Raw genomic sequence first — 13,071 nt, forward strand, 5'->3', positions numbered from 1 at the left:
ATCTGACCAAGACACAACCAAACTTTTCTTCTGTTTCTTTAGAAAAGTGGCACATTCTATTCTGATGTGACCATACCCTTCACATTCATGACATTGTACTCCTTTGTAGTGAGAGTCCACTTCATCAGGTCTTGTCATTTTCTCTTTACTAGGTTGATTGTCAATGTTGGGTCGGATGTTCTGCCTATTAGGTCTGGACCTTCTGTCAAATCTTTTGAAAATCTTCTTGAACTGTCTCCCAAGAAGTGCCAGAGACTCTACCATGTATTCATCATCTTCATAATTTCCTTGTACATCATCAGAATTCACACTAGAAGTAAAGGCAATACCCTTCCCCTTTTTATCAGTCTTGCTGTTGACATTTATTTCAAAGTTTTGCAATGATCCTATTAATTCATCAACCTTCAAGCTAGATATATCCTTAGCCTCCTCAATAGCAGTGACCTTCATGTCAAATCTCTTGGGTAGAGATCTTAGGATCTTTCTCACAAGCTTTTCATCAGAGATTTTCTCTCCTAGAGACTCGAAAGAATTTGCAATGTCTAGAATATTCAAGTGATAGGTCTGAATGCTCTCATCTTCTAACATTTTCAGGTTCTCAAATTTAGTAGTAAGAAGTTGGATTTTAGCACTTTTTACCTTGGTTGTGCCTTCATGTGCAGTTTTGAGAATCTCCCAAGCATCCTTAGCCACAGTGCATTGCTTTATCAGTCTGAACATATTCTTGTCTACCCCATTGAACAAGGCATTCAAGGCTTTGGAGTTTCCAAGAGCCAATTCATCCTCAGCAGCACTCCATTCTTCTTCTGGTTTCAACACATCAGTCCTGTTGCCATCAGCATCAAGTTGCACAGGATGTTCCCAACCTTTCAGAACTGCCTTCCAAGTTTTGTTGTCAATAGATTTGAGAAAGGCACTCATGCGTGATTTCCAGTAGTGATAGTTTGAGCCATCCAACAGAGGGGGCCTGTTTACAAATCCACCTTCCTTGTCCATGATGCTAGAATAGAACTCCCTAGAGCTCACCCTAAAACAGGCAGGGTGCCTGCTCTGATACCAATTGAAATTGTAGCATACTTGTTTTAAATGTTTTGTCAGATGTTTTAACGTTTGTAGTGTTCCGTTTAATGTTCCAACATCGAGATAAAAACAGACGTAAAAATAAGAAAAATAAACGATAAGAAAGTAAAGAACGCAGTGAGTTTGTTGACCAAGTTTAGCACAACACGCTTACATCTGGGGGCTACCAAGGCAGGAAGGAAATCCACTAGTGTAGTCCTTATTCAATAGCTCTCAGCAAACTCCTCATTTACACTATATGACCTAGGACCTACCCATCTAGACTTTAACCTAGGAACTCCTAGATCTGAGATCCTATCTCACTATCCTAATGGTCAGTCACTGCCCTAGTGACCTATCAGACCTCAACCAAAACAAAAGTAGAAGTTACCTTCCAACACAATCAACTAGAACCTTGTTTCACAACTTCGGTCTACTGCACAAGAGTATCAAACTCACATACTCAGTCCTAAACAAGTATCACAGACGACACAAGAAAGGTACACAGTAAGAGATTCTAGACTTGTATCACAAACAATACAAGAACAGAATACATGAAGACTCAAACCCTAAAAATCTAAACTTTTTAGAATGACAACTTGAATGAACAATTAAGTCTTGAAGTCTTCCTTTTATACTGAAGCAGCTTGGGCTAAATAAATCATTGGGCTTCAATAAGTAAAATGTCCTAAAATGGAAAGTCCTAAAATGTCGGAACATTTATAGGAGCGTTCCAAATAATAACAAATATTTCCTAAAATAAAATATCTACTTTAGAAATATTCCACAGCTGATTCTTAGATGATATGTGTGTTGTTTGATCAATAAGTAAAGGAAATATTATTTCCTTAAACAATAAAGGGTGCGCGTACATTTAGGCAAGAACCCAAGCACACTGAACTGTGCTACGATGTTGTTTCATTGTATCGAACATCTTACAGAGTTGCCTAACCACATGCTGGAACATTGGTTCCAACTTACAAAACAAGGATATTTGTTTTAGCAATAATGCAGCCAACACAAATACCCAACACCTTTGAGTCAGGTTAATAGCCTGCAAATAATTTTGTACCAAGAGAATAGCTTGCAAATTTTTATTTTTGTGTCATCCTCAGTGTGTCTGGTCCATACATGTCACCAATCAAACATATTTTCAAGTGGCAGGTGCCACAAACAATCGGTTTACAAATATATATTCAATGTCCCCAAGTAAGTCATCCCCAATGTGTCTTTTCTTTCATGTTTTACCATTATTAAGCTATCCCACATTGATAACATTGAACCTTTTTTTCCCTTGCGGAGTCGGATCCCTTTCTTCAACGAATTTGGGTACCCCGTTGTTGTTTCTATCCCCAGTCAAACCATCTTTGCCGTCCTGCATTCATAATTGCATCACGAGCATTTCACAGCATCTAAGGTCCAAAATTGGTGTACTTTGTATTTAAGTATCTTCGGTCCATCGAATCAAAGATTTCATCTTCAAGTCTCCAGACGAAGAAACTTAAATAGGGGCATCTGTCATACCCCAATTTTTGACCTAAGGTCCCACTGGCACATGTCCTTGGACCCGGAGTATTCTTTGTCTTTTCAGTGAAAATTTCGGCAGGGAGGTATTTTAAAATACTTCATATTTTTGTTCCGATTCGGACCCTCTTCTCACTTTTTTATTTTTATTATTATTAGTCATTTTATTTTTATTTTATTTTTACTTTTATTTTATTCTGTTTTTTTAGGTTATTTTCTTTTTATTTATTACTTAGAATAGGTCCAAAAATAAAATGCCCAGGGTCCAAATTTTTTATTTCTTCTCCACGCCACAATCAATGCATAGTCAAAACTTTCTTTCCAAAAGAAGCCAAACGCGTTCCATCACCATAATTTTCCATCAAAGTTCATTAAACCAATGTTCCATTTTTATCAACCATAGAACCTATAAATAGAGCCTTAATCCCTCACAATTTCACACACCAAAAGTTCTCTTGAGTTGTCAAATAACTTTTCTCTCTTCTCCCTCATTTAGCTTGTGTTGACGAGCTATTCTTTTCTTCTCCCTCTTTTTCTATCCATTCGGAAAAGTCCCTTCAGAATTTTGTCCCTTCGGTTGTCCCTTTCTTTTGTTTTCTTGCATTTTATTTCTTTTTAGCATTTTAGCATTTTGTTTTATTTCTATTTAGCATTTTAATTTTTGTCATTTATTTATTCGCAATTAGACTGTATTTAGGGCCAATGTAATGTAACTATAAATGAAAAAATCATGCATGTGTCCTTTTATTTATTCTGCTTTTATATATAAAAAAAATGCAAAAAAAAATTAGGTTAGATTAAAGGATGTCGTGGTGATTGTAACATCCCAAATTTTGAGAATAGTTACTACAACTAATTATGGAAAAAAAATATATTTACGTTCACATATTTCTTTGTTTATTATGGTTTTTTTTTTTTTTTGGAACAAAAGTTTCAACGAAGTAATAGCAACGAAATATTTGTGGAGAAGAATAACTCAAAAATTCAGTTCCTTCTAATTTGAATTAGTAGTGTTCATGTCAAAGCCTAAACACGCTGGAACCCAAAAGGCAGTGGAAGGACAATTGCAAAACAAACAACCATTCATAACTCAAATAGTTTTAAAATCACTACAACAACATAAGGAACGAAATCCACTTCAACAGAAAGAAATAAACCAAGCATCAACTCTAGCCAACATAACCTCCTAGTTCAGGCCATTAACAAAACAGAAATGAAATCCTAAAGCTGATCAACTAATCCCAACACTATTAACTAGCTCAAAGCTGCTCCTCTCCACTGACGTCATATCCGCATCAAAGTAAGTTATATTGTATCCCCGAAAGGGGAATCATCTCGACGAGGTAGATCAGGATTGTCATCTGCTTCAAAATTAAGGGTCATCTCCCACTAACAAATATAGCACAAAAATGCATGCAGGCATAGATTTAAACACAAATATTCAAAAAAAAAAATAATTAAATAGACTGTACAAGACACATTACTCAGTTTCTTAATCACCACACCTAGTACTTATTTTACAATTTGACTGAAATGCGTTAGTCCCTAATGGTCAATCTATATGCCAATGCTCATGATCCGGATTTCACCTCTATGCGGAGCCAAATGTCCCACCATTGGACAATATACCCCACCATTGGGCAATACCCCACCGTTGGGTAATAACTCCTAAAAATTCGGCGTTCAGTACCCCACCATTGGGCATTATTCTGAAACACCTAATGCATATGAATCGCCATTACCCCACCGTTGGGTAATAACTCCTAAAACTCGACGTTCAGTACCCCACCATTGGGCATTTGTCTGAGTCATCTAATGCATGAATGTCTCCGTACATACCCCACCGTTGGGTAATCTCCTAAAATCAAAAGTTTAATATCCCACCTTTGGATATAGTTTTGAAACACCATTTTAGTTACTTGAGGTTATTCACCGATAAACAAATAGTATCTATATTAAAACAACACCAAAGAAATAATACACATAATATTCATGACCAAAACAACACCACCAAGATAATTATCACATCACCAATATATAACACATAGCATTCATTTCAAAATAACAACCCTTGGATAATTATCACAACACAAATATATACACACATACACATACGAAAGCGTGTGGAGAGATGCCCTTACCTTGGTAACAACCGTCGTTATACTCCTCAAGCGGCGGTCTTTGCTCTCCTACCTCTATACCTTCACAATTAGATATTTACTAGCTTAGTTTCAATTTCAATTACTAATGTCAAGGCTTGGGTTGCATTAAAGTATGACTTACTACCTCTTCATCCTTTCTAATATCTATGTACGGCCTCTTTTTTTTTAGTTTATCCTACAGTAGAGGTTATGCTACAATCTGCATAGTTCATTTTACTTGGATCTAAAAAGAACCCCTTTTATTTTTATTTAATAACTAAGTATAGTTTAGACTTGGCCCTTCAATATTGGAATAAAGTTCATGGTTAAGATAACTAAAGCACAGAGTATTAAAATTACCCATCAGAGGACAATCAAGGTAAAACTATGCTACACTAATTATTATAGACTAGATAATTGAGAATTCAAGTTAAAGGTTGATTCAAGGTTACAATACTACCTCTGACATCACGTCTCCTCTTATTTACAACATCTCAATTTACATCTATTCTACATTTCTACTCCACCCATAGTCCTTTCATATCTACAAAACAATTCTTTCTCTTAATTACGGTTACTATCCTAAACAATTACTCAATTCTCTTAATGCTAAACCAGAACAGTAAAAGAGAGACATGCCAGACTTTAATTCTCTATAACCACAATAATAACAAAGGATAGTGAGAGGAGGATATTCTTACTTGTCTCGGCAAAGTGAATTTCTGTTCTCTTTTCTTTCTCCTTCAGACTCCCTCTACATACCCTTTTTCTCTCTTTCTCTATGTAACCCGTTTTTCTTATATTTCTAAGGAGTGGAATGAGTGTGTGAGTGAAAAGCCAGGTAAATAGGAAGGGAGGTTGAAATTTAATTCCCAATTGTGGGGACGTGTACTAACTGGGAGTGAAAACGTGTTGTAACTTATCCCACTACTTGCACCTATATAATCAAATAATTATCTATTTTTATTAATGACTTAATTAGATTTTAAAATATTATAAAATATTTTAATTTAACACCCTAAAATAAATAGTATAAAATACGGGATCTTACATTCTACCCACCTAAAATAGTTTCGTCCTCGAAACTGACACCGACGAAAAGCTCCGGATACTGGTTCCTCATCTTATCCTCCAGCTCCCATGTAGCATCACCGGTAGTTTGGTTCCATATGACTTTGACCAAAGATATTTCCTTGTTCCTTAGCCTCTTGATTTTCGTACCCTCAATCCTTGCAGGAGGTACTTCAAATGACAAATTATCTTGCAGGTGAATATTATCGGCTTCAATCACGTGAGATGGATCAAAGATGTACTTCCGTAACTGTGAAACATGAAATACATCATGGAGGTTGGATAATGACGGTGGAAGTGCAATCTGATAGGCCACAGGCCCTACTCGAGAGATAATCTGATACGGTCCGATAAATTTTGGGGTCAACTTCCGTGACTTGAGAGCTCTTCCTACACCTGTGGTAGGGGTCACCCGGAGAAACACATGATCACCCTCCTCAAATTCCAGAGGTCTACGGCGCTTATCAGCATAACTTTTCTGACGATCCTGAGAAATCTTCATCCTTTCTCTTATCTTCTTAACTTTATCTATAGTCTGCTGCACCATTTCAGGCCCAACAATCATATTCTCTCCATCCTGGTACCAACACAAGGGGGTTTGACATTTGCGCCCGTACAATGCTTCATAAGGGGCCATTCCAATACTTGCATGAAAGCTATTGTTGTAAGTAAACTCCACCAATGACAACACATTGTCCCAACTTCCTCTATCATCTAACACACAAGCTCTTAATAAATCTTCTAAGGACTGGTTTGTCCTTTCAGTTTGTCCATCTGTCTGTGGATGGTATGCAGAACTCAATCTCAACTCGGTCCCCAAGGCTTCATGCAATGCTCTCCAAAAGTGGGATGTAAACTTTGGGTCTCGGTCTGAAATAATGCTTGATGGCACGCCATGGAGTCTCACTATCTCTTCAATGTAGATTTCTGTTAACTTGGCGACATTGTAAGTGGTCTTTACAGGTAGGAAATGAGCCGACTTAGTTAATCGATCCACAATTACCTAAATGGAATCATTCTTCTTCTTTGTCTTAGGCAAACCCGTAATGAAATCCATTGAGATACTAGTCCACTTCCATTCTGGCACGTCTAAGGGTTGTAGCATTCCTGCCGGTCGTTGGTGTTCCACCTTGGCTTTTTGACAGGTCAGACACGATGTAACATACTCTGCTACTTGTTTCTTCATCCCAGGCCACCAGAAATTCTGTCTCAAATCTCGATACATCTTTGTCACACCCGGATGGATGCTCAATTTACTCTTATGTGCTCCATCTAAGATTAACTTTCTTATTTCTGATACATCGGGCACACACACACGTCCATTACATCTCAAAATATTATCTGGTCCAACCTTAAAATCCAATGCTTTCCCTTGTACCATTAATTCCCTTCTTTCTTGTATGAGCTTGTCATCTTGATGTTTTGCTATTTCTTCCATCAATCCATTGGAAATCTTAATCATACTCAATTTCAACCTTCCTGGTGAAGAATCTGCTTCTAAATGTAAATCATGAAACTCTTCCCACAGTTCTTGCTGTTTAACCATCACTACCGCTGAAGCGACAAGGGCATGTTGTCTGCTTAGAGCATCTGCTACAACATTAGCCTTTCTAGGGTGATATTCCAAACTAAAGTCATAATCTTTGAGAGTATCCATCCACCTTCGTTGCCTCATATTTAGTTCTTTCTGATCGAATAGATATTTCAAGCTCTTATGATCACTGAATACCGTAAAAGTGCTTCCATACAAATGGTGTCTCCAACTTTTCAATGCAAAAATTATTGCAGCCAGTTCCAAATCATGAGTGGGATAGTTCTTCTCATGAGTCTTTAACTGTCGTGATGCATAAGCCACCACCTTTTTACCTTGCATCAAAACACTTCCTAGTCCATGCTGAGAGGCATCACAATACACTTCGTACAACTCATCTGGTTGGGGTAGAATCAATATAGGTGCAGTGGTGAGACGCTCCTTCAATAACTTGAAACTCCCCTCACATTCCTCTGTCCAAGCAAAAGGATGATCCTTCCGAGTAAGTTGTGTCAATGGAGCAACAATTTTAGAAAAACCTTCAATAAATCTTCGATAATAACCGGCCAGACCAACAAAACTTCGGATATCTGTGACCGTTTCCGGTCGCTTCCAATCAACTACTGCTTTTACCTTTGTCGGATCCACGGCAATCCCCTCCTTCGAGATTACATGGCCTAAGAAATTCACCTCATTTAACCAAAACTCACACTTTGATGGATTGGCATACAATTGCTTCTCTCGTAGCACTGATAAAACTTGTTGTAAATGTCCTACATGTTCTTCTCGGTTTTGCGAGTATATGAGAATGTCATCAATAAATACTATGACAAATTTGTCCAAAAAGGGGTGGAATATTCGATTCATGTAATCCATGAACACCGCCGGTGCATTTGTCACTCCGAAGGGCATTACTAGGTATTCATAATGTCCATAACGCGTTCGAAATGCGGTCTTTGGAATATCCTCCGTCTTAACTCGTATTTGATGATACCCTGATTTTAAGTCAATCTTAGAAAATACCTTTGCACCACGAAGTTGATCCATAAGGTCATCGATACGCGGTAGAGGGTATCGATTCTTGATGGTTGCTTTATTGAGTTGTCTGTAGTCCACACAAAGGCGAGAGCGCCCGTCTTTCTTCTTTATTAGTAGTACTGGGGCTCCCCACGGAGAGACGCTCGGTCGAATGAACTTCTTCAACATCAACTCCTCGATCTGTCCTTTAAGTTCACTTAATTCTGAGGGAGACATATGATAGGGTGCAATTGAGATTGGGCCAGTTCCGGGGTGTAGATCAATGGAAAATTCGGTCTCCCTTATTGGAGGTAATCCTGGAACATCAGACGGAAAAACATCTGCAAACTCCTTAACTACCGGTATATTCTCCATGGCATTCCGATTTGTAACCTCCGCACTCGCTAATGCGGTGTACTCATGATTTCTATCTTTCAAGGAAACTTTGACATGATACGCATTTAAAAATCTAGCCAAACCCGGGTCCGGAAATATCACCAGTTTACGACCACAGTCCAACATGATGTAGTGATATGATAACCAATCCCTTCCAAGGATGACAGCAAGGTTTTTGAGAGGTAAACATATTAAATTAACGAGAAACTCCCTGTTTAGTATAGTTATAGGACAAAGCATACAAGCGGTATCTGCTGTCACTATTTTGTCAGCCGCTGTAGTAACCATCAAATCAAACGGCAAAGAGGAAGCAGACAGTTTCAAACATTCCACATAATCCATAGAAATAAATGAGTGCGTGGCTCCAGTATCAAAAAGTACGGGTAAAATGGTACCTGCAATCTCACATTCTCCTTGAAAGGACTCATTCGGACGAGTGGCACCTTGTCCGTCCATAGAATACACTCGACCTGGAGCTGTCTGACGCCTAGCATTATTGGAATGATTAACAGCTCCAGCTGGTGGTGCTTTGCAATCTCTAGCGAGGTGTCCTGTCTGGCGGCATTTGTAGCATAAATTTCCCATTTCTGTACAGTTGTTAGCATAATGTCCTGGATCTCCACAACGGTAACAATAAGGCTTTGTCGTTGCAGAGTCACCCTTACTTCCAGAGGTAGCAGTCATAGGACGATATTGTTCCCCTGCGGACCCTTGAGGGCGCTGATACGGTTTCTTTCCTTGTCCTCTCTGTCCAGCATTCTGGTGATTTGGTCGAATCGGTCCTCCAGTGTTAATGTTTCTCCGATTCAGTCTCTTATTCTTCATCGCCTCTATTTCTCTGCACTTTTCCACCAAGGGCTGGAATTGTTGAATTCCCAACGGCATTACCATGTCTTGAATTTCATCCTTGAGCCCCTCTTGAAAACGGTGACACATGTAGGCTTCATCCACAGTCTGGCGAAAGAACTTGAAGTACGTAGATAGCGTCTCAAACATTGCTGCATATTCTCCAACCGTCATGTTGCCCTGCCGTAACTTCAGAAAATCATCACCCAACTTAGTTCTTGCACTCTGAGGGAAATATCTCTCCAAGAACTTGGTCTGAAAAACCTCCCAAGTGATTTCCTCTTGAGCATTCTCTGACATACTTTTGGCATTTTTCCACCAATATTCTGCATCACCGAGCAACATAAATGTGGCATATTTCACCTTCGATTCTTCAGGGCAGTTAATCACTTTCAAAATCTTTTCCACTTCTTGTAGCCACAGATCAGCCTTCTCCGGGTCCACTTCTCCATGGAATTGAGGTGGATTATGACGACGAAAATCTGCCAATCCCCTTGAATCTGCTGCCCTATCTTCTCTCTGTTGTTTCAGTTGGTCCTGCTGAATTTTGGCGGCAGTTTGTGCAGCAACAGCAGCATCCATGTCACTCATAGCCTGGGCCATCTGAGCGTTAACATTACCGGAAGTTCCAGTAGCAGTGGGAACACGTCTTGGAGGCATTGTTTCCTGCGACACTTAAACTAATTAGTACCTTTCCTTCATAGATACTTATATAGCTACTAAGATAAAAATTTCCCACTACCTGACTAGGATCAGCTTAAGACTCAACCAACAGGCAAGTTAGGACCGAACTGCTCTGATACCAAAATGTAACATCCCAAATTTTGAGCATAGTTACTACAACTAATTATGGAAAAAAATATATTTACGTTCACATATTTCTTTGTTTATTATGGTTTTTTTTTTTTGGGAACAAAAGTTTCAACGAAGTAATAGCAACGAAATATTTGTGGAGAAGAATAACTCAAGAATTCAGTTCCTTCTAATTTGAATTAGTAGTGTTCATGTCAAAGCCTAAACACGCTGGAACCCAAAGGCAGTGGAAGGACAATTGCAAAACAAACAACCATTCATAACTCAAATAGTTTTAAAATCACTACAACAACATAAGGAACGAAATCCACTTCAACAGAAAGAAATAAACCAAGCATCAACTCTAGCCAACATAACCTCCTAGTTCAGGCCATTAACAAAACAGAAATGAAATCCTAAAGCTGATCAACTAATCCCAACACTATTAACTAGCTCAAAGCTGCTCCTCTCCACTGACGTCATATCCGCATCAAAGTAAGTTATATCGTATCCCCGAAAGGGGAATCATCTCGACGAGGTAGATCAGGATTGTCATCTGCTTCAAAATTAAGGGTCATCTCCCACTAACAAATATAGCACAAAAATGCATGCAGGCATAGATTTAAACACAAATATTCAAAAAAAAAAATAATTAAATAGACTGTACAAGACACATTACTCAGTTTCTTAATCACCACACCTAGTACTTATTTTACAATTTGACTGAAATGCGTTAGTCCCTAATGGTCAATCTATATGCCAATGCTCATGATCCGGATTTCACCTCTATGCAGAGCCAAATGTCCCACCATTGGACAATATACCCCACCATTGGGCAATACCCCACCGTTGGGTAATAACTCCTAAAAATTCGGCGTTCAGTACCCCACCATTGGGCATTATTCTGAAACACCTAATGCATATGAATCGCCATTACCCCACCGTTGGGTAATAACTCCTAAAACTCGACGTTCAGTACCCCACCATTGGGCATTTGTCTGAGTCATCTAATGCATGAATGTCTCCGTACATACCCCACCGTTGGGTAATCTCCTAAAATCAAAAGTTTAATATCCCACCTTTGGATATAGTTTTGAAACACCATTTTAGTTACTTGAGGTTATTCACCGATAAACAAATAGTATCTATATTAAAACAACACCAAAGAAATAATACACATAATATTCATGACCAAAACAACACCACCAAGATAATTATCACATCACCAATATATAACACATAGCATTCATTTCAAAATAACAACCCTTGGATAATTATCACAACACAAATATATACACACATACACATACGAAAGCGTGTGGAGAGATGCCCTTACCTTGGTAACAACCGTCGTTATACTCCTCAAGCGGCGGTCTTTGCTCTCCTACCTCTATACCTTCACAATTAGATATTTACTAGCTTAGTTTCAATTTCAATTACTAATGTCAAGGCTTGGGTTGCATTAAAGTATGACTTACTACCTCTTCATCCTTTCTAATATCTATGTACGGCCTCTTTTTTTTTAGTTTATCCTACAGTAGAGGTTATGCTACAATCTGCATAGTTCATTTTACTTGGATCTAAAAAGAACCCCTTTTATTTTTATTTAATAACTAAGTATAGTTTAGACTTGGCCCTTCAAAATTGGAATAAAGTTCATGGTTAAGATAACTAAAGCACGGAGTATTAAAATTACCCATCAGAGGACAATCAAGGTAAAACTATGCTACACTAATTATTATAGACTAGATAATTGAGAATTCAAGTTAAAGGTTGATTCAAGGTTACAATACTACCTCTGACATCACGTCTCCTCTTATTTACAACATCTCAATTTACATCTATTCTACATTTCTACTCCACCCATAGTCCTTTCATATCTACAAAACAATTCTTTCTCTTAATTACGGTTACTATCCTAAACAATTACTCAATTCTCTTAATGCTAAACCAGAACAGTAAAAGAGAGACATGCCAGACTTTAATTCTCTATAACCACAATAATAACAAAGGATAGTGAGATGAGGATATTCTTACTTGTCTCGGCAAAGTGAATTTCTGTTCTCTTTTCTTTCTCCTTCAGACTCCCTCTACATACCCTTTTTCTCTCTTTCTCTATGTAACCCGTTTTTCTTATATTTCTAAGGAGTGGAATGAGTGTGTGAGTGGAAAGCCAGGTAATTAGGAAGGGGGGTTGAAATTTAATTCCCAATTGTGGGGACGTGTACTAACTGGGAGTGAAAACGTGTTGTAACTTATCCCACTACTTGCACCTATATAATCAAATAATTATCTATTTTTATTAATGACTTAATTAGATTTTAAAATATTATAAAATATTTTAATTTAACACCCTAAAATAAATAGTATAAAATACGGGATCTTACAGTGATCCAACAACGTCACTACGAAATTCACTGTCACGTTAGTTTTATTTTTTAATTTCTAATTAATATTTAAAAACAACAAAAACATTCAAATAACCAAAATTCACAACAAAAAAAAAACTTTTCATAATAAACCTTGATTTTCAATCAAGTGATTCCCATTTTTATTTTATTTTCTTAATCAAATTTCAATCAATTTAATCATATTTTGAGTAATTTTCTTTTAATATTAAAAAACACAAACAATAATTTTTACCCTGAACTACGAGGTTTTGATCCATCACGGGTACATAGGCAAAGGAGCTAG

At 37.7% G+C, this 13,071-nt stretch overlaps 1 protein-coding gene across 2 annotated transcripts; it reads right to left on the bottom strand.

Moving 5' to 3' along the window:
• Positions 1–3,647: 3,647 nt before the first annotated feature.
• On the bottom strand, positions 3,648–12,695 carry LOC146953755 (uncharacterized). 2 transcript variants are annotated; one of them, XM_085711624.1, is made up of 5 exons: positions 12,415–12,695; positions 11,714–11,773; positions 9,135–10,251; positions 4,725–4,784; positions 3,648–3,944 (listed from the first exon to the last, which is right to left on the bottom strand). In XM_085711624.1, the coding sequence occupies exons 3-5, from the start codon at positions 10,243–10,245 to the stop codon at positions 3,889–3,891; spliced, it is 1,227 nt and encodes a 408-aa protein (XP_085567750.1). In that variant the 5' UTR covers positions 10,246–10,251; positions 11,714–11,773; positions 12,415–12,695; the 3' UTR covers positions 3,648–3,888. The 2 variants fall into 2 exon arrangements, 1 of the variants encoding a protein (XP_085567750.1); XR_015011157.1 differs by lacking the exons at positions 3,648–3,944; positions 4,725–4,784; positions 9,135–10,251 and adding an exon at positions 10,637–10,933.
• Positions 12,696–13,071: the final 376 nt, after the last annotated feature.

The sequence above is a fragment of the Medicago sativa genome, chromosome 1, assembly GCF_051527215.1.
Source record: "Medicago sativa cultivar Bolivia chromosome 1, Bolivia_mono, whole genome shotgun sequence".
Taxonomy (NCBI): domain Eukaryota; kingdom Viridiplantae; phylum Streptophyta; class Magnoliopsida; order Fabales; family Fabaceae; genus Medicago; species Medicago sativa.

Coding starts and splice junctions, on each gene's coding strand:
- LOC146953755 (XM_085711624.1), bottom strand. CDS start 10,245: ATGCCTCCAAGACGTGTTCCCACTGCTACTGGAACTTCCGGTAATGTT. Junction 4,785..9,134: donor AGGAGAATGTGAGATTGCAG/GTACCATTTTAC, acceptor CTAATTGTGAAG/GTATAGAGGTAGGAGAGCAA. Junction 3,945..4,724: donor TAACGACGGTTGTTACCAAG/GTAAGGGCATCT, acceptor ATTTTGAAGCAG/ATGACAATCCTGATCTACCT.